The 20,525-nt window shown below is 43.9% G+C and overlaps 1 protein-coding gene across 1 annotated transcript in view; it reads left to right on the forward strand.

Annotated features, from left to right (window-relative positions):
- snd1 (staphylococcal nuclease and tudor domain containing 1) overlaps positions 1 to 20,525 on the forward strand; it is a 193,415-nt gene that overhangs the window by 73,405 nt on the left and 99,485 nt on the right. Inside the window, exons 12-14 of the mRNA XM_060903884.1 lie at positions 5,618 to 5,724; positions 8,110 to 8,220; positions 19,018 to 19,090. Coding sequence (XP_060759867.1) covers positions 5,618 to 5,724; positions 8,110 to 8,220; positions 19,018 to 19,090 — 291 coding nt within the window. The remainder of the gene's footprint in view (positions 1 to 5,617; positions 5,725 to 8,109; positions 8,221 to 19,017; positions 19,091 to 20,525) is intronic.

Below are 20,525 nucleotides of genomic sequence, written 5' to 3' on the forward strand. Positions count from 1 at the left end.
ACTCCACAAGCTCGCTCTGAATCCATGAAATATTGCAGCCTTTGCTCAGCCAAAGTGGATTAGATTATTCTCTCCGGGGCGCAGTGCATGAATCGGCCCCACGCTCAAACGTACAGCTTTTCACGGATAGCGTTATGCATCCAGAACGTGAACGAAGAGAAAATCTTAAGATTCGAATCGTGTTTATCTCATCTCATTATCTGTAGCCGCTTTATCCTTCTACAGGGTCGCAGGCAAGCTGGAGCCTATCCCAGCTGACTACGGGCGAAAGGCGGGGTACACCCTGGACAAGTCGCCAGGTCATCACAGGGCTGACACATAGACACAGACAACCATTCACATTCACACCTACGGTCAATTTAGAGTCACCAGTTAACCTAACCTGCATGTCTTTGGACTGTGGGGGAAACCGGAGCACCCGGAGGAAACCCACGCGGACACGGGGAGAACATGCAAACTCCGCACAGAAAGGCCCTCGCCGGCCACGGGGCTCGAACCCAGGACCTTCTTGCTGTGAGGCGACAGCGCTAACCACTACACCACCGTGCCGAATCGTGTTTATTTTAAACGTAATGCCAGAGTTCAGCAATCAAACGCGCATTTGCGGTTCGCCGAAACACCAGCGTGACCGGATGAAACCGAGATCTCTCCGACGCCCTCTAATGGCTGGTTGCAGTACAGCCACCCATTTCCATGTTGGCGAATGGAGCACAAGCTATCACTGGGCTTCAGTCACATGACTTTTTTTTTTTTTCTTCTTAAAAACCCCCAAAACAGCTGCCGTAGCGCAAACAACCAGCGATTTAACTTATGAGTACGCTCTGGAAGCCACTTCTCGCTTTAGATCTATTCGGAAGATTGCTGTGTGCAATGGAATCGACCCCGACAGTCTGGGAAAGAAGGATTTGTCGTACGATCTCGAAAACTACGCTTCAGTCGAGTTCCCCGACATCTCGAACTATCTGGTGTTGCAGACGTCCTTCTACACCGCAAAACTGATGAAAGCGTGGAAGAGTATGGAGGCTCACAACTTTTCCTATGTGGCTGACCTCGCTATCAAGTCGCTGCCGAATGAATCCTGTATTGTTTTTGCCCGTGTGAGTTGCGTGTTTTTTTTTTTTTTAAGCTTTTCGTTCGCGTCTTTCCAACGAAGCGCAAAGAAACATCAGTTGGCTTGATTCTTCCTCGTCTCTCACGTAAATCATTCACAAATCATCAGAAACCCCTTTAAAGACCCGGATCTTAGTTAAACAAGACGGAGATGAAGTGGTCACGGCGCGTTGTAACTGTACGGCTGGGGAAGAATTTTGTCGCGGCCTTCGTGCATATGGACTTTGTGAGGAGGAAACAAAGAAACAGCTGGGGACTTTAGCGCTTCGGGGCTAAAAAGAAAAAAAGTACCGTAAAATAACGATGCACAGCAAGAAAAGTACTTGGGGAAATACAAACCTTTCACCAAGTGATCACTGCAAACTCGAGCGCGCTTCGACTCGGCTCCCTTCGATTTCACTGAAAAGCTGCCTTTCTCGACGCCTTTTTGTGAAACCCTGTGTTCGTTCACCCTTTTTTTTTTTATTAGTTCACGGGGAACCCTGAAGAAACTTTGAACGGTTTCACGGTTTTATCAATTCAAACAACGCAAGCACCTTGTCCGTACAAACGCTTTGCCGAATGAGCTTTGGTCGACCATCAGCTAAAGTTTTGAATAACTAACGAGGCGGATGTGACGTCACATGAAATCGATGCAAATTATTTCCTGGAATCGGGTTCCGTCATATTTTTATCAAGTTGAGCTGATCTTGAGAGCTCCCGTAATACTTTTCCTAAAGCGTGTTAGACTACGTTCAGACTGCACCCTGAAACGACCCACATCCGATTTTTTTGCCCATATGCGACCTGTATCCGATTTGTTATTGACAATCTGAACGACACAGATCCGATTTTTTTTTCCACATGCGACCCAGGCCGCTTGGATATGTGGTCCTAATTCCGATGCATATCCGTTATTTTCACATGCGACTGCATTCTGACCGGACAGGTCGCATTCATGCGACCTACACGTCATCAACAAGAGACAAACGTCACTATTCTGCGTTGGCTAATCCCGCCTCTTTGGTGGAAAACAACAACATTTGTACAGTTTTCAGAATTTAAATAGACTTTTATAGAATTGATCAAGCTAATGGTGGATTTGGTAGGGACCTGGATGTTGATCTGTTAGCCTGATTTAAATAAAACAGTTTCGATAACTGATTTATAACTTAAACCATCCTGTATTACAAGATTATAAAATTGTTCTGGAAATTTCCAGTAATTTGACACCTTCGGTCTCATTAGTCTGCTGCCCACATTAATCAGATTATTGTGTGAGTTCCGCCGCCGCCACAAAAACCACATCGCCAGGTCTCGCCTCATCTCCATGCTTTACTTGCAAACTTGAAGAGTGCGCTTTTTTTTTTTTTTTTTTTTGTTTACCGTAAATCCTCTAATACTGGCCTGTATTCCATTACTGGCCGGGACTCTAATATTGGCTGGTCTCGCTGTCGGAGGAGGTAAATAATGGCCGGACTCTAATACAGGCCGGGGCTATAACCAACGATGTTTCTGAGATCATCGTGGCCTTACACAATCGTTCCGATCTGAAAGACAATTGTGATCAGTGGCGCCGCCAGGCGTATGGCCGGACGCACTAGGCGTACCTTGGGGAGAGAGATATTTTTTTTTAATTATAATTGTTACCTGAATGCTTTGGCAATGCAACATAATTTGAGAAAGAGAGAGAGAGAGAGACGTGTGTGTGCCGGCGCATTTGTGTGCTTCAGGAGTGGGCGGGGTGTGCGTGACCAAGAAAGCTCATTGGTCAATGCAGATATACTTTTCTTGCACCACTGAGATTCTCTCCAGTTTTGAGAAACGGAGACAGACGATCGTCAGTAGTCAGAGCTTGTGCGAGAATTTATTGAGAAGCGAGTCAAAAATGAGTAAACGAACCCTGAAACAAACGAGCTTGTTTCAGACTTTTACGAAAAAGTCCAAAAGCAGTGATCCAGGGGTGTCATCTGCTTGCCAGTCCTCTCCAGTATCAGCTAGTAACACGGCACCGGCAGCTTCCACTCCTCCGCAACCGAGCAGCAGTACGCTGCAGCTGGATGCTAGCTCAGTTCCTTTGAGGGAATTGCCTTCATCTACCTCTGAGTTTGAAACTAGCCATACATCCAGTGAATTTCATATAAGAACACCTCCATCTCCCCATGTCCCTTACGATCAGAAGTAGATGGTTGCTCCATCTTGCTGACAAATGAGCCATCAGATAGCTTTACTAATGAGCCACGAGTCAGCCCGCTATCACTGACATCAGATTTATCAGGCATAGGGAAACTTCAACCAGATGCCTTAAAATGTGCACCGGACTCTGTAAAGCTCAATGTCCTACAGAACCGCTTCAAACCAGACAGAGGGTGGGTGGCTCCTTCGACTCTGATTTTCGGTAAACTCAGAAAAATATCCGAGGAGTTTTTCAGCGAGTCTCTGTACCCCACGTTGCGCTACAGTGTGTGTCAGAGTCGTGCGTGCGGTAGTGCTGAGCAAGTTCACTAGATTCTAATCGAGGCTATAAAGAGTTTATTGTTTATTGTCGTGTGTAGTTCACATATGTTGTTCAAATATCAGCCTGTGTTCATGGAAGGCTATTGTTCAATTTCAAGTTAAAGTTCTATCGTTGTTTTGTGTATAAGCCTATAGATCGACTCTTCATAGAAACTGCAGCACGCAAGCGTTTTTGTTTTTTTTGGGGGGGGGGGATTACACCGCTAGTGCGTACCTTACAGTTCAACCCTGCAGGCGCCCCTGATTGTGATTACCGGTAGGTCTGGTGGTAACCAAGCATCAACCTATTTTATAGGTTCAAATAGACACAAAATCTCGTTTTTATTCATTCCACTGGTAGTCTGTTTTGCTCAAATAGAAATAGAGGCCTGCCTCTAATTCTGGCCTCCTTCCAATAATGGCCTGGACCAAGATGCACTTGAGTGAAATAAAGGCCCCGGCCTATATTAGAGGATTTACGGTACGTATTACGTAGATGTGCTTATTACGTGTCAATTTGCGCATGCGGGACACTTTTGGGTCGTTTTCCGTTCATATTGGAGATTGCACACAAGTCTCATATAATTGGTAATGTGAACGGCCGAACAAAAAAATCAGATTTCACAACAAATCGGATATGGGTCGTTTCAGGTTGCAGTCTGAACGTAGTGTTAGTGATGAGTTTGGTGATGAATAAAAGGGCGTGGTTAATGAGATGATCGACAGTCTTGGTGTGGGCTGAAATGACTGTCGAGCCTCGTGAATGCACACACGGTTTCTCTCACACACACACACACCTGAAGCTCTCGCTCCCAGTGAATGCACTATACATGCTTTTTAATGGAGCTTTAAATGTAAAAATGTCCATTTCCATCACGAAGATTTCCAGTTCTGTGTTGTGATCTTGAGTAAACTGCTCTAACAGACCAAGCTTTTTATTTAAAAAAAAAAAGTGCAGTCGTACTTTGGCTGGAGTTAAGACGAGAGCTTCAGAGCTATTAGAGAAGTCCCGTCTGAGTAGCTTCAGTAGAACGGCGATGGGTCGTGTCTGCTTGGTGCCTCTGGGCATTTCGTGGTTTCCCTTGAAATAAGTTTCTCTTTAATTAGTACAACGGGAATAAACGGCTCCCCGAAACTCGCTGTGTTGGAAAATGAACTTTTTGCCAGACATTCAATGAAAGATATATATATATATATATATATATATATATATATATATATATATATATATAGGTCATATTTCTGTTGCCCTTTTTTTTTTTTCTCCCATCCCTTCCTTTTTCTTCTGTATTTCTTCCCCCGAGGGTAAATTGTCGTCTTTTTGTTGCCTCTTCCCCTTTTCCGCTCTTTGAGAGGGTTGCGGCGGTGTCGCTTCCTCTCATCTTATTCCATCAACCCTGGAGCACGGCGCACTCCCCCCCTGACGGAGACGCCGTTTTTGTGAGAAAGCGTTTTGTATGTTGATGAGAGTAAATGATCCATAAAGCGGTTTCTGTTCCAGAGCACGCGTCTTGACAGAGCGTTCTCTGTGTAATCGTAATCACTTGCATGTAATAAATCTGTCGTGACAGGAGACGCTGCGTCTCTGCACACCCACAGGACCGCAGGAGAGCGAGACGAGCAGGCGTCGGAGTAACGGGCGATGGCGTGTCCTCGCTGTAAATACCTGCCAGTTTGTACGGTGTTGATCAGGAGGCAGCGTGCTCCCTGTCTGACTCTGTGATGGGTCTCACACACACATGGAGAGAGAGAGAGATGAACATGGGTTGTGGCACAGGCACTGGTTCCACTACTGTTTTAACAATAAGAAATGTCCTAAAAGCACTGGTTTGTTGTGACCGGAACTGCGTCCTTCATTCATGCCTGGGTCTTTTTGGTCAGCGGTGGAATCATTTTATTTTCGGTCTCTGTGTTTAGGTTTTCAGTGATCTGTATGTTTCCAGAACAATAATAGGCATCAGTTGCTTGGTATGATGATATTTGGAGATTATGTGACTGAGTTGTGTGTGCGCGCGCGCACGTTCTCTCTCAGGTCAACGTCACTGTCGATTACATCAGAGCTGCCACCACAAGCACAGAAACCGGGTCCATCCCCGCCTTCCCTGAGCGCACCTGTGCCACCGTGACCATCGGAGGGATGTAAGTACAGTTACAGGTTCTCCTCTAATCTCACACGCTGTGTGTGTGTGTGTGTGTGTGTGTGTGTGTGTGAGAATAGATCACACCTGAATGCTGCCTCAGTGCTCGTGTTGGTCAGATCCAGGTGTGCTTGTCTGGAGCCCGTGTGTGTAAGTGGAGAGAAGTGGGCGAGTGCAGTGTAAAGTCTCGTGTTAATTGTTCCAGAGCCGTGACAGAAAGTCCAGATTCCAGTCCCAGAAACCAAACGAGCTCCTTCATCCTCCCGCTCTCTGGGTTCGGGCTTTTCTTTCCCCCTCTTTTTTCTTCACAGTGTGATGGAGACGAGCCACATCTGTTCAAAAACTTCCATCAGAGGTTTTAGTCAGTTTGTTGTACTTTTACTCTGATCTCTATCTCACGCACACTCACTCACTCTCTCACACTCTCTCTCTCTCTCTCTCTCTCTCTCTCTCTCTCTCTCTCTCACACACACACACACGTGCACATGCACACACGCAGGCAGAGAGAGAGGGAGAGAGAGAGAGCACACGAGTGTGTTTGATGCTGGTGGTATTGAAGTGTGTGAGGTTAAATCCTTTCAGGGGAGCTGATGATCCCAAAAGCCTGAGCACTGAAGCCATGTTTCATACTGACACCCAGAGCCTGAGGAGCTTCTCTTCCTCCTCCTTCTTCTTCTCCTTCTTCTTTTTTTTTTCTTCTTCTCCTCCTTCTTCTCCTTCTTTTTCTTCTTCTCCTTCTTTCTTCTTCCTCCTCCTCCTCCTTCTCTTCTTCTTTCTCCTCCTTCCTCCTCCTCCTCCTTCTTCTCTTCTTCTTTCTCCTCCTTCCTCCTCCTTCTTCTCTTCTTCTTTCTCCTCCTTCCTCCTCCTTCTTCTCTTCTTCTTTCTCCTCCTTCCTCCTCCTTCTTCTCTTCTTCTTTCTCCTCCTTCCTCCTCCTCCTTCTTCTCTTCTTCTTTCTCCTCCTTCCTCCTCCTTCTCTTCTTCTTTCTCCTCCTTCCTCCTCCTCCTTCTTCTCTTCTTCTTTCTCCTCCTTCCTCCTCCTTCTCTTCTTCTTTCTCCTCCTTCCTCCTCCTCCTTCTTCTCTTCTTCTTTCTCCTCCTTCCTCCTCCTCCTTCTTCTCTTCTTCTTTCTCCTCCTTCCTCCTCCTCCTTCTTCTCTTCTTCTTTCTCCTCCTTCCTCCTCCTCCTTCTTCTCTTCTTCTTTCTCCTCCTTCCTCCTCCTCCTTCTTCTCTTCTTCTTTCTCCTCCTTCCTCCTCCTCCTTCTTCTCTTCTTCTTTCTCCTCCTTCCTCCTCCTCCTTCTTCTCTTCTTCTTTCTCCTCCTTCCTCCTCCTCCTTCTTCTCTTCTTTTTTCTCCTCCTTCCTCTTCCTTCTTCTCTTCTTCTTTCTCCTCCTTCCTCCTCCTTCTTCTCTTCTTCTTTCTCCTCCTCCTCTCCTTCTTTCTTCTCCTTTCTCCTCCTCCTCTCCTTCTTTCTTCTCCTCCTTCTTCCTCCTCCTCCTTTTCTTTTTCTCCTCCTCCTTCCTCCTCCTTCTTCTCTTCTTCTTTCTCCTCCTCCTCTCCTTCTTTCTTCTCCTCCTTCTTCCTCCTCCTCCTTTTCTTTTTCTCCTCCTCCTTCTTCCTCCTTTTTCTTTCACCTCCTCCTCTTCTCCTTTTTCTTTCTCCTTCTCCTCCTTCTGGCTCTGGCAGCCCACAGAATGTTTGTACACTTTATGAAATGTGCCAGAATGATGGAAGACCGTCTCAAATACTGATGCAACTCGGCGTCACAGTGATGTGATGTGACCGAACCCGGTCCATCTGTTTATCAGCGTCATCTAATGTGAACAAAAGCTTTGTTCGTTTGTAACTCGGGAGAGTTACTGTGAACAGGAAGTGATGCCGTTCCTCAGCAGCCCCTGACTGTTGTCCAGTTTCTCTTTGGGAACGTGTGCTGCTGGTCCCCGTGTCTCCTGGGCTTCCTCCATTACTCAGAGATGGAGCCAGAAAGTGCTTGGTGCCTTCATCTCTGTGCGCTGATATTTACACTGAAATGTCATTACGCCGCTGTGTTCACCGAAACCTTTCAGCTCTCCTTCCTGTGTGGTGCTGGTGGTCTCCATCACGGCACCAATATTCAATCACGAAAACCAGTCAGGATTTTGAAGTGGCATCAGTGGAGGTTTGTTGTATTGGATAGAGAGAGGTGGTGAGAGTTGTAAGTAAAGAGGTGTTGTGTCTCAGTTTTGGTTTAGTTTTGTAAAGCCATGATTCAGAGCTGTGAAGGCTAAAACATCAAATTATTCTGTTTTCGTGATTCTTCTCTCTCCTGCTGAAACCATTTTGTTATCTAATTCTATTTTAAACCTGCTCACTTTCACAGGAGCGTTTTATTTACTTTTCTTTTGACTAGAAATATCGCTGAGGCTCTGGTCAGTAAAGGCCTTGCGACGGTCATCAGATACCGTCAGGATGATGATCAGAGGTCCTCACACTACGACGAGTTGCTGGCTGCAGAAGCACGGTAAGAACACACTTCTGGGTCAACGGTCACGTGTTCATCTCTGAAGATATCCGGGGGAGGTGTGGGGTGTGGTGGGGATTTTATTTATTTATTTATTTATTTAAATTACCCCTGCTCCGGGGGGGAAATATTGGTTTACCTCCGTCCGTCCGAAACAATTTCTCAGCCACCACAAATCATAAGCACTTGGTGCCAAACTTCACCTTGGGGTTCTATACCATGTGTACCATTTTCAGGTCTGTCGCACATCGACTTCCTGTTTACCGACTGAACGTGTTTATGAAACCTATAGGGTGGATTTCGATGCGATTTCAAGAAGCTAAATGCTATTTCAAAATGAGTTTACCAGGATGCTATTTGAAATCCCTGAGGAGAACACTGCTGGGTAAATCCACCTCAAATCACCAGATTTCAGAAAAATGTTCCCGACTGACCAGCTCCGATTTGCTTCATACTTTCCCAAACTGTTATTATTCCCAGTAAACACCATACCAAATTTCAGCCTTATATTCTTCATATTTTTTGAGATATCGTTCACTACTCCCTAGAGAGGGAATTACTATATAGAGGACTAATATAGTGAGCTCATTGGTAAAATGGAAAAAAAAAAAAACCCCGCTTTCGGACACTAGTCCGTCGCGCTGGTGTTTACGTCACTACTGTCACACAATTAAAACGTGCCAGATCAGTCGGCTGGTGTGTTTTCAAAAATAATAAATACAAAGTCCCTGCATCTTTCAGTTTTTTAAATCAAGCCTGAATACTTTCTTTCTTCTTTGCCACTGCCTTTTATTAAATCAAATTTGAGACTCTTAATTGCGCGACCGTAATGCTTGATGGGATACATCGCTTTGGTCAGTGACCATCGTTGTACACTACTTTTCGTGATGCATTGTGGGATACTTTGAGTGCACTATATAGGGTGTAAATAATCCTCACTAAGGTTTCGGACAGCACTACAAAATGGCATCTTCATTATATAGTGCCCTATATAGTGAATAAGGAGCGATTTCGGACACGGGTTGTCAAAAGACTCGCGTGCCCTCTTTCGAACGCTGACGTAATCAAGCCGGAAGTTTTGTTTGTTTTGATAGCAATCAGGAAAGTTTGAAAAAAGTAGGCAGTAATCGTCATTTAAACTCGTTGTTGTGCAAGATTTAGTTTGGAAAACAGTTTTCAAAATGGCGGCGCTGACACTTGACGTTTCGAAGTCTCGCACAAGTCTCGTGAAGATCGCGCGGATAAGTGACGCCCGCCGTGGACCAAACGAACTAAATTCAACACAGCTAAAAACCGAATAGGCCAGTAAGTGTAATATTTAATTGCAATTAGTTGCAATTAAACATAATTGAATAACACGTTAATTAAGAAATAAAGCAAGTTTAAAAATGACTTCAATTCGCCTTTAAGCAGGACAAAAGGAAACAAAAAAGCAAGACATCAAAACAAAAAATTCCAGCAATTTGTTGTGACTGACGAGTACAGTACTGTCCATCTCACAGGTCACGTCTGTGTGTCTGTACGTATTCATGCACATATAAATCTGCCTGTGCCACCATGACGGTTTAACGTTACGCTAGCTAGTCAGTGAAACTCCACCCGACATGCTAGCAAAATCTTTTCAAACTCAAAATCATATTGGGTAGCTAACGCTACTAGAAAAGAATGATTTCTACATTTTGTTTATTTGGCAAGATTAGGCTAAGACATTTCTTCAGATAAGTTAACGTTATTCATGTCAGCTTAACTCCGTTTTTACATGCTAACTAACAGTGTCCAAATTAACTAGCTATGTGTTTATTGTTAGCCGTGGACAAGGCTACGGCAACTTGGCGGGCAAATCCACAGAAAGTTATTTAACTAATCAGACTGCATAGCTGTTGCAACGTTATCGCTAGCTCGAAAAGCACAGACAACTTCGTGGCGAGCTTTCTCTTGGAATAAAACATTTATATACCTCGATATGCTCCCACAGGTCGGACGGCGAGTTTTTGTAGGCTGTGATGTGCTCCGTTTTCAGCAAACATTGAAAACAACACGACTCTTGAATCCTTTCAGAAGCATGGGTTCTAGGTATGGCCATGAGTGCGTGCATTCCCTAGATGAACCGCCTCCTTCCATTCCGCCATCACCCGATCGTGTTAAATAACGCTGCTGAGAAATCACTGAACTTGATTTTATACAGTCGATGGACATGACGTGACCCTAGTGATTACTGATAGGCTCTCAGTGTCACCTGCGAAAAAAAAACGAAAAGAAAAAACATCCACTTTCAAAGCCGCTTCATAGTAACGAGGACCTTGATAGAAATGTATTGGAGTGAAAAGTATGATATTTGTCGTTCAAATAATTGTAGTGAAGTTAGTGATAAGTTGCAAAAGAAAATACTCAAGTAAAGTACAGATACTCACATGCCCCTTTTCCACCAAAGCAGTTCCAGGGCTGGTTCGGGGCCAGTGCTTAGTTTGGAACCGGGTTTTCTGTTTCCACTGACAAAGAACTGGCTCTGGGGCCAGAAAAACCGGTTCCAGGCTAGCACCAACTCTCTGCTGGGCCAGAGGAAAGAACCGCTTACGTCAGCGGGGGGGGGCGGAGTTGTTAAGACCGACAACAATAACAAGACCGCGAAAGATCACCATTTTTAAGCGACGAGAAGCAGCAGCTGTACAAACGCAAAGTCATCCATTATTATTATTGTTGTTGTTGCTGCTGCTGCTTCTTCCGTGTTGTTTTTGCTTCGATATTCGCGCCAAGGTTTATGCAAACGTAGCGACGTAACTGACGTATACAGCAACGTAACTGACGTGGCTCCCCTTAGCACCGCGAACTATGGAAAAGCAAACTGGTTCTCAGCTGGCTCGCAAGTTGAACGAGTTGTGAACCAGCACCAGCACTGGCCCCGAACCAGCCCTGGAACTGATTTGGTGGAAAAGGGGTAAAAGTGTACTGAAGTACAGTACTCAAGTAAATGCACTTCGTTACTGTCCACCTCTGGAGAAACGGGGCGCGACCCTGATTTTACTGTAAAAACGAGTGGTATAGAAAAAGATGCGAAGTTCAGCAAGTCATTACTTTTGAGCTAGATGCATGAAATTTTCACGAGCTGTTGTTCTTTGGTACTAGATGTCTTTAACTCCTATTAAAGATCCACGATTGCACATTTGTCAGTTTATAGCTTGCTGAAAAATCCATTAGTTTGTGCTTTTCGGCCCTTTGTATTTCCACATTGAAACACGTCAGGTTTTTCAAATTTTGGGATTTATTACCTCCGCCAAGGAGGTTATGTTTTCGGTAGCGTTGGTTTGTCTGTTAGCAACATTACAGAAAAAGTAATGAACGGGTTGCTCTGAAATTTTTTCCAGAGGTGTGACTGGGCACAAGTAACAATCCATAAAATTTTGGCGGTGATCCAGATCACCTTCTGGATCCCGGATTTTTTTAAACGATTAATTTTTTCCCCGTTGAAATGAATGGGCGTGCGACGCAAAAAAACAGATTTTTCCTTCTGTAGGCCAAACCGTAAGGTGTAAAGTCATGAAACTTGGTACACTGATAGAGGAGTGGACCCTGATTGAGTTCATCAAGTTTCATGTTGGTACGTCTCACGCTCTAGCGCCACCAACTGATCACAGTCTTGCATGTGTTCATGCACGTAACTTTTAATCCGTATGTCCGATTTTCATAAGTCTGGTGCCGTTGGAATCCTTGGAGCTAGCCGATTCCAACGCACCCTATGCCGTCATTCTCCGCCGAATTAGATTTTCCACCATTTTGAATTTTGTCCAAAGTGAAGGTCAAGTGACCCTGGCCGCATGTTTTGTCCAATCATCACGAAACTTGGCACACATGATCTCCAGTCAATGCCTAATGAATGGTATTCATTTCGCTCTCGTACATCGAAGCGTTCGCCCGTGGCAGCCAATCAAAATCGATGGCGAAGCCACCAAATAGGAAGTGAGCTCATATCACGGAAACGCTTTGACATATCAAGACCATATTTAATGGCGTGACTTTGGGCACCATCCAAACTTCCCTCATCAAATATGGTGTCATTTGGCCACTAGGAGGCGTCACAATTAGCAAAAACGTATTTTGGCTCATATCTCAGAAACGCTTTGACATATCAAGACCATATTTGTTGAGATGACTTTCGGCACCAGTTCATGTACCCTCATCAAATTTGGTGTCATTTGGCCACTAGGGGGCGCCACAATGAGCAGAAACGTGTTTTGGGTCATATCTCTTTACGGATTTAGAATTACATCTACATTTTCATGTTAGTGATGCTCTGGGATGTCCCTGTAACCAGCCTGTCATCTCCGTATGAGACTCCGCCTTGTGTCTCAGCCAAACTTTCGCGTGTTGACACACAACTTGTCGTGTGCGCGTGCGGTCGCCTCTCTTGCCGGGTCGCCATGACAGCGCAACTGAGCAAGCACACTTGCATTTTCTCCGGAAATGCATTCTAGTTATTATTATTATTATTACCTCTGCTAAGGAGGTTATGTTTTCGGTAGCGTTTGTTTGTTTGTTGGTCTGTTAGCAACATTACGGAAAAAGTAATGAACGGATTGCTCTGAAATTTTTTCCAGAGGTGTGACTGGGCACAAGTAACAATCCATTACATTTTGGCGGTGATCCGGATCACCTTCTGGATCCCGGATATTTTTTAAAGGATTCTTGGCGGAGGTCTGCGCTCTCCGAGTGCTTTTCTAGTTTCTCATGTTCTAATACTATTTTAGCGACGAAGTATTTTTCTAAAAGAAATAAAATTTTCTGATTTGTGAGGTGTTAAAAATGAAGGGAAAAAATCATTTCACATCTGTATTTCAAATGCATATTGCTCCTGTATGACAAGGTCTACCATAAAAAGAATTACAGTACTGGAAAGAGCACGTCTTCATTAATGTATTCCCAAAATATCAAGTTGGTATCTTGAACCAAACTATTTATTATTGAGGTATCAAATACGCCATGTATCACCACGAACAGAAACGTAAACTAGAGAGCCACTGGACTTGCAGTTGTATCAGAGCGCTAATATTTGTACGTTTTGTCTAAATATTCAGCTTATCTGTATTCTGTAAGCTTTACCGTACCCACTTGTACAGTTTAAACAAACTACAGTGTGAGGAGAAGCAAAACTCCAAACAAATACTGTCGACTTGAAGAGTTCGAGCAATGTATTGATTTGCTTTCCAACATCAGATGGAAGTTTCTATTGCCTGCCAGTTGATGTAAGTGGAGCATCAATAAGCTTCACAATAGGGATCCAACAGATCTCCTCCCTCCTGGGCCAGCTGTACGTCTTAGAGGGACCATGAGGACGCACGAATATTACTTGCACGCATGTTAACTATCCCCCATTGTTGGTCATACAAATACACATCATAGTCATGAGGAACTGTATCTGCACGAGAGACAATTTCCAGGTTTTATGTATTACCTGGAGCATACATCATACGCCTCGGAGATGGACAGTAACGAAGTACGTTTACTTGAGTACTGTACTTAAGTACACTTTTTGAGTATCTGTACTTTCCTTGAGTATTTTTTTTTTTTGGCAACTTACAGTGGCATGCAAAAGTTTGGGCACCCTTACTGAAAACTGAGATTTTTTTTAATTTACGGGTTGGTGATTGTGGTATATACAGTGGCATGCAAAAGTTTGGGCACCCTTACTGAAAACGTCTGTTACTGTGAATAGTTAAGTGAGCAGAAGATGAACCGATCACCAAAAGGCATAAAGGTAAAGACGACACGTTTCTTTTCAGCGTTTTCTGCAAGATTTGTGTATTATTTTTGTTTTGTCCAATTGGAGAGCGAGAAAAGAAAAGGAACACCATGCGAAAGTTTGGGCACCCCAATACATTTGAGTTCTCAGGTAACTGTTCCCAAGGTTCCAGACCTTAATTCGCTTGTTGAGCTGTGGCTTGTTCAAATTCTTCGTTAGGAAAGGTCAGATGATGCAGATTTCAAAGCTGTATAAAAATTCTCTGACTCTTCAAACTTGTCCCTAAAATCAACAGCCATGGGCTCCTCTAAGCAACTCCCTCGCATTCTGAATAATAAAGTAATCGATGCTCACAAAGCAGGAGAAGCTACAAGAACGTAGCAAAGTGTTTTCAGGTAGCTGTTTCCTCAGACTGGAATGTTATCAAGAAATGGCAGTTAACAGAAACAGTGGAGATCAAGGTGAGGTCTGGAAGATAAAGAAAACTTTCTGAAAGAACTGCTTGTTGGATTGATAGAAAGGCAAATAAAAACCCCTGTTTGACTGCAAAAGACCTTCAGAAAGATTCCGCAGACCCTGGAGTGGTGGTGCACTGTTCTACTATGCAGCAACGCCTGAACAAATATGACCTTCATGGGAGAGTCATCCGAAGAAAACCTTTCCTGCGTCCTAGCCACAAAATTCAGTGTCTGAAGTTTGCAAACGAACATCTAAATAAGCCTGATGCATTTTGGAAACAAGTCCCGTGGACTGATGAAATCAAAATAGAACTTTTTGGCCACAATGTGCAAAGGTATGTTTGGAGAAAAAAGGGTGCCAAATTCCAGGAAAAGAACACCTCTCCAACTCTGAAGCATGGGCGTGGATCGATCATGCTTTGGGGTTGTGTTGCAGCCAGTGGCACAGGGCACATTTCACTGGTGGAGGGAAGCATGGATTCGAATAAATACCAGCAAATTCTGGAAGCAAACATCACACCATCTGTAAAAAAGTTGAAGTTAAAAAGAGGACGGGTCCTACAATAAGACGATGATCCAAAACACGCCTCAAAATCTATAATGGAATCCCTCAAGAAGCCCAAGCTGAAGGTTTTGCCCGGGCCCTCTCAGTCCCCTGACCTGAACATCATTGAAGATCTGTGGATAGATCTCAAAAGAGCAGCGCATGCAAGACAGCCCATGAAACTTGTTGAACTGGAAGCCTTTTGCAAGGACGAATGTGTGAAAATCCCCCAGGTAAGAACTGAAAGATTATTAGCTGGCTACAAAAGGTGTTTACAAGCTGTGATACTTGCCAAAGAGGGTGTTAGTAGGTACTAACCATGCAGGGTGCCCAAACTTTTGTTTCGGGCCCTTTTGTCATTTTGGGTTAAACCACCATGATAGCACAGCATGCGTTCATTTTGTGAATTCACATTTCCGGCATTAGGTTTTGTAAGCGTTGTGGCAATAATGCAACAAAGCCTTGACAGAAAATGTACTTTTAATATTTAAGTATTTTTAAAAGCAAGTACTTTGGTACTTAAGTAAAAATTTGCTTGTCCAACTTTCACTTGTATCGGAGTAACATTTAACCAGCGGGATCTGGACTTCGACTTAAGTAATGAAGTCGGGTACTTTGTCCACCTCTGATACGCCTCGACACGACATTTCCGTCCGTAGCAAAACATGGCGTGGTTGATACCCTAATAAATAGTTTGTTTCAAGATGCCAACTTGATATTTTGTGAACATACATCCCCGATTCCAAAAAAGTTGGGACAAAGTACAAATTGTAAATAAAAACGGAATGCAATAATTTACAAAAAAACTGATATTGTATTCACAATAGAACATAGACAACATATCAAATGTCGAAAGTGAGACATTTTGAAATTTCATGCCAAATATTGGCTCATTTGAAATTTCATGACAGCAACACATCTCAAAAAAGTTGGGACAGGGGCAATAAGAGGCTGGAAAAGTTAAAGGTACAAAAAAGGAACAGCTGGAGGACCAAATTGCAACTCATTAGGTCAATTGGCAATAGGTCATTAACATGACTGGGTATAAAAAGAGCATCTTGGAGTGGCAGCGGCTCTCAGAAGTAAAGATGGGAAGAGGATCACCAATCCCCCTAATTCTGCACCGACAAATAGTGGAGCAATATCAGAAAGGAGTTCGACAGTGTCAAATTGCAAAGAGTTTGAACATATCATCATCTACAGTGCATAATATCATCAAAAGATTCAGAGAATCTGGAAGAATCTCTGTGCGTAAGGGTCAAGGCCGGAAAACCATACTGGGTGCCCGTGATCTTCGGGCCCTTAGACGGCACTGCATCACATACAGGCATGCTTCTGTATTGGAAATCACAAAATGGGCTCAGGAATATTTCCAGAGAACATTATCTGTGAACACAATTCACCGTGCCATCCGCCGTTGCCAGCTAAAACTCTATAGTTCAAAGAAGAAGCCGTATCTAAACATGATCCAGAAGCGCAGACGTCTTCTCTGGGCCAAGGCTCATTTAAAATGGACTGTGGCAAAGTGGAAAACTGTTCTGTGGTCAGACGAATCAAAATTTGAAGTTCTTTATGGAAATCAGGGACGCCGTGTCATTCGGACTAAAGAGGAGAAGGACGACCCGAGTTGTTATCAGCGCTCAGTTCAGAAGCCTGCATCTCTGATGGTATGGGGTTGCATTAGTGCGTGTGGCATGGGCAGCTTACACATCTGGAAAGACACCATCAATGCTGAAAGGTATATCCAGGTTCTAGAGCAACATATGCTCCCATCCAGACGACGTCTCTTTCAGGGAACACCTTGCATTTTCCAACATGACGATGCCAAACCACATACTGCATCAATTACAGCATCATGGCTGCGTAGAAGAAGGGTCCGGGTACTGAACTGGCCAGCCTGCAGTCCAGATCTTTCACCCATAGAAAACATTTGGCGCATCATAAAACGGAAGATACGACAAAAAAGACCTAAGACAGTTGAGCAACTAGAATCCTACATTAGACAAGAATGGGTTAACATTCCTCTCCCTAAACTTGAGCAACTTGTCTCCTCAGTCCCCAGACGTTTACAGACTGTTGTAAAGAGAAAAGGGGATATCTCACAGTGGCATGAAATTTAAAATCACCTAATTTTTCTCTTTAAATGATACATTTTCTCAGTTTAAACATGTGATATGTCATCTATGTTCTATTCTGAATAAAATATGGAATTTTGAAACTTCCACATCATTGCATTCCGTTTTTATTTACAATTTGTACTTTGTCCCAACTTTTTTGGAATCGGGGTTGTATTAACGAAGACGTGCTCTTTCCAGTGCTGTAATTCTCTTTATCGTAACTTCGCCTGATCGCACTTAATATGAATATGAAAGAAGATAGCGCGAAAAAAAGAAATAGGTCCCCTATGCGTACATGTGGCTACTGCTTATAAATAAAATAGTTTTCTGATCCCATGTCAGACAACTTCCAACTGAATGCACACCAAAACCCAGCTGTTTTCAGTGACTCACAGGAAGACAGAGAGAACCAACAACCCATTAATCACCCCAACGACTCTCTAGGCCGTTCACACCCAGCCCCCAGTGACCCACACCAACAGGATGACTTAACGACACCTTAGGATTGCTTTTCATCCATGAGAGGATAAATACGTGATACTCCCCATTATGCTGTGTTCACACTTATACCGGTACGAAAGTGGTATAACTGTATCGATACAAAGTATACCGGTACAGTTTAGTGCATCTGTGCACACTAGCGAGAAATGTTTGCAGTTTTCTTTCACGGTAGTTGAAATGCGCGTGCGGGAAATGTTTCCGTGGTTACCGAGTAACTTCCTTCCGAGAATATGTCGGATGAAACAACGTGTGTGTGCTTTTTGTTGTCAATGTACAGTCTGTATTTCTGGTGGTCATTTATTCAGTCGAATCGTATAAAACGCGTGAGGCAGTTGAGAAAGAAACAAAGAAAACGAATCTCCCTTTCTCCCCCCTCACTTTCTCCCTCTTCCTTTCTCTCCTTTTTCCCCTCTTCCTCCTTTCTTCCTCCCTCCCCCTCTCCCTTTCTCCCCCCTTTCTTTGCTCCATGTAGCTCCACGGTCGTTTTGAGCCATTTTGACGTTTTATTTACAGCTGGAAAGCACGTGCATATTGTATTGTATGAATAACCCGGAAGACGTAGGAATGGTTCATTGTGCATGCGCGTTATATTTGTATCGATACAGAACCGCTTCATCTGTCCACACTACAGCGAAGCGCTACAGTACCGATACTGTACTGGTACGAAACCCATACATTTGTGGGTTTCGTACCGATACAGTTATACCGCTACAGTACTGGTATAGTTGCTAGTGTGGACAGGTATTGCGGTACAAAAGTAGTTTCGTATCGGTACAAAATCCCTAGTGTGGACAGGGTATTAGTCAGACAGAACTGAAGAAGCCATTTGGATGAGAGGTGAAACGTCTTCAAGAATCTTCAAGCAAGTCCAGTTGCTCTCTTTTACCACCCACAACTGATTGAACTTTGCATCTTTTTCTATACCACTCGTTTTTACAGTCAAATCGGTCACGCCCCATTTTTCAAGTACCGATATCTCAAAAACTAATAAAGATATAAGACTGAAATTTTGTATGGTGTTTACTGGGAATAATTTGTGAAGGGTTGAAGCAAATCGGAGATGGTCAGTCGGGAGGCCTCCGGTGATTTCGCTCCTCTTTACTTACTTATTTGTCGAAGTCAACATTCCTAAGTGTCCTATTCCTTCAATCGCTTGCGTTCTGATAGAAGCGAGACCGGGGGTGTACGTAAGTTAGCAGTTGATGTTTTATTTATTTATTTTTTTTGTGAAAGCATGCACACGGTGACGATCAACGAAACGGATTTCCAAACGAAAGTCACGAGCAAGTGGGATGCCTGTTTTTAAAGAAGTCCACACAGCAAACAAAGGAATTATAATTTGATCAACACAAGTTAGCGCCACCTTAATGTGTGGAAGGATTGTTCAGTCTTTGCTCATCGAAAGCCATTTTTTTAACGCTCTTGATAACTGAATCATTGCAGGGCCCTCAAGAACGGGAAGGGGCTCCACAGCAAGAAGGAGGTCCCCATCCACCGAGTGGCCGACATCTCTGGGGTAAGTGTGTGTGTCCTGTGTATGAGATTGTAGACGGGAACTCTTTCGGGAAATCTTTCTCAGGACGGGTTCTAGTGTGAAGGGTGAAGCGTCGTCTCACAAAAGATATGAAGAAAACTTTTCTTACACCAGTTTCCTTCTTTAATACTACAGTGGAGGCTACAGTTATGGACAGTCCATAATTATCGACACCTTTCCAGATTTACCCATAAAAAAATTTTAAAACTGCGAGTTTCAGTTCCAACAGTTATTATTGGTTAATTAATCAACCGGAAGACCCGCCCGCCTCGCCCTTTAATCTTGTCGTCTGATGACACAGCTCGTTACCTAGGATGGAATTTTTATTTGTTTATTTAAGCAAGCACGATTTGATAAGAACCCGGACGTTATCATCGCAGGTAAGCATGGTGGAAAGTAGAGCCCTGCACTCCCGGCGGAGTCCCGCGGGACCCGACGCAAAGCAGTGCGGCATGGGACAAATTTTGAAAGCTCATTGCGGGTGGGAGGGGGAGTGCACAATGTGGGAGCGGGCGGGAGAGGTGATAAGCTGCAGTCCCGCTAACTAAAAACGTGTTTAAAATAAAATGTATAAATTATTAATTTATGTCCATCATATATAATTTGTACTGGATATTTTATTTGGCATTAATAAAAACATTTTAAGATGCCTAAATTTGCGGATGTGGTCTAATCTCGCGTACGTTTCCGATTCCTTTCCGCTCTTCCGTGTTTGAGATCTCTGATCATGGCAGAAGAGCAGAGCTCCTCTAGTGAAGCTCACAGTGCTTCAGAAGTAAGTGCTGCTTTAAACACTACTACAGCTTTGGGAAACAGTCGTTTTTTTGGATGTTAGTTAGTTCAAACTTGCATCATACCATATTGGTTTAATGCTAACTTGGTTGGTTGTTTGGGAAACGCACCCCTGAACGTGAGCTGTAGATATTTATGCTCAAATCCACTCAAAGTAGGGGGCGGGGCACCATCACGCTGTGTCTTTAAATTATATTAATTTCTTATAGGCCTACTTGTATTTCCTAGAATGGAAATGTGAGGAGTGACATAAGCTATGTGCAATGTACAATATTCTTAATATCCACTGTAGATTTTGGTAGGTGTGTTGGGAATCTCTGTAAAGCCTCAGCTGCGCATGCCACCTGGCAACGCGCACCCTCGCTACGTGCGCTAGGTGAAGGATCGGTCAGTGGAGAGCTCAGCTAAGCTCAGCATGTTTAATTCGCCAAGCCAATGACAAGAACTTTCGTGAGAAATGACGCGAACGTCTGCATCATGCAGGATTTGCGGATGGGAACGGGACAAAATATGGCAGGCGTGGGCGGGAGCGGGACTGAAAATCATAATTCTTTGTGGGAGCGGGACTGCACAATGCGGGAGCGGGACTGAAAATTCTGTCCCGCGCAGACCTCTAGTGGAAAGA

The sequence above is a fragment of the Neoarius graeffei genome, chromosome 21 (genome assembly GCF_027579695.1).
Source record: "Neoarius graeffei isolate fNeoGra1 chromosome 21, fNeoGra1.pri, whole genome shotgun sequence".
NCBI lineage: Eukaryota > Metazoa > Chordata > Actinopteri > Siluriformes > Ariidae > Neoarius > Neoarius graeffei.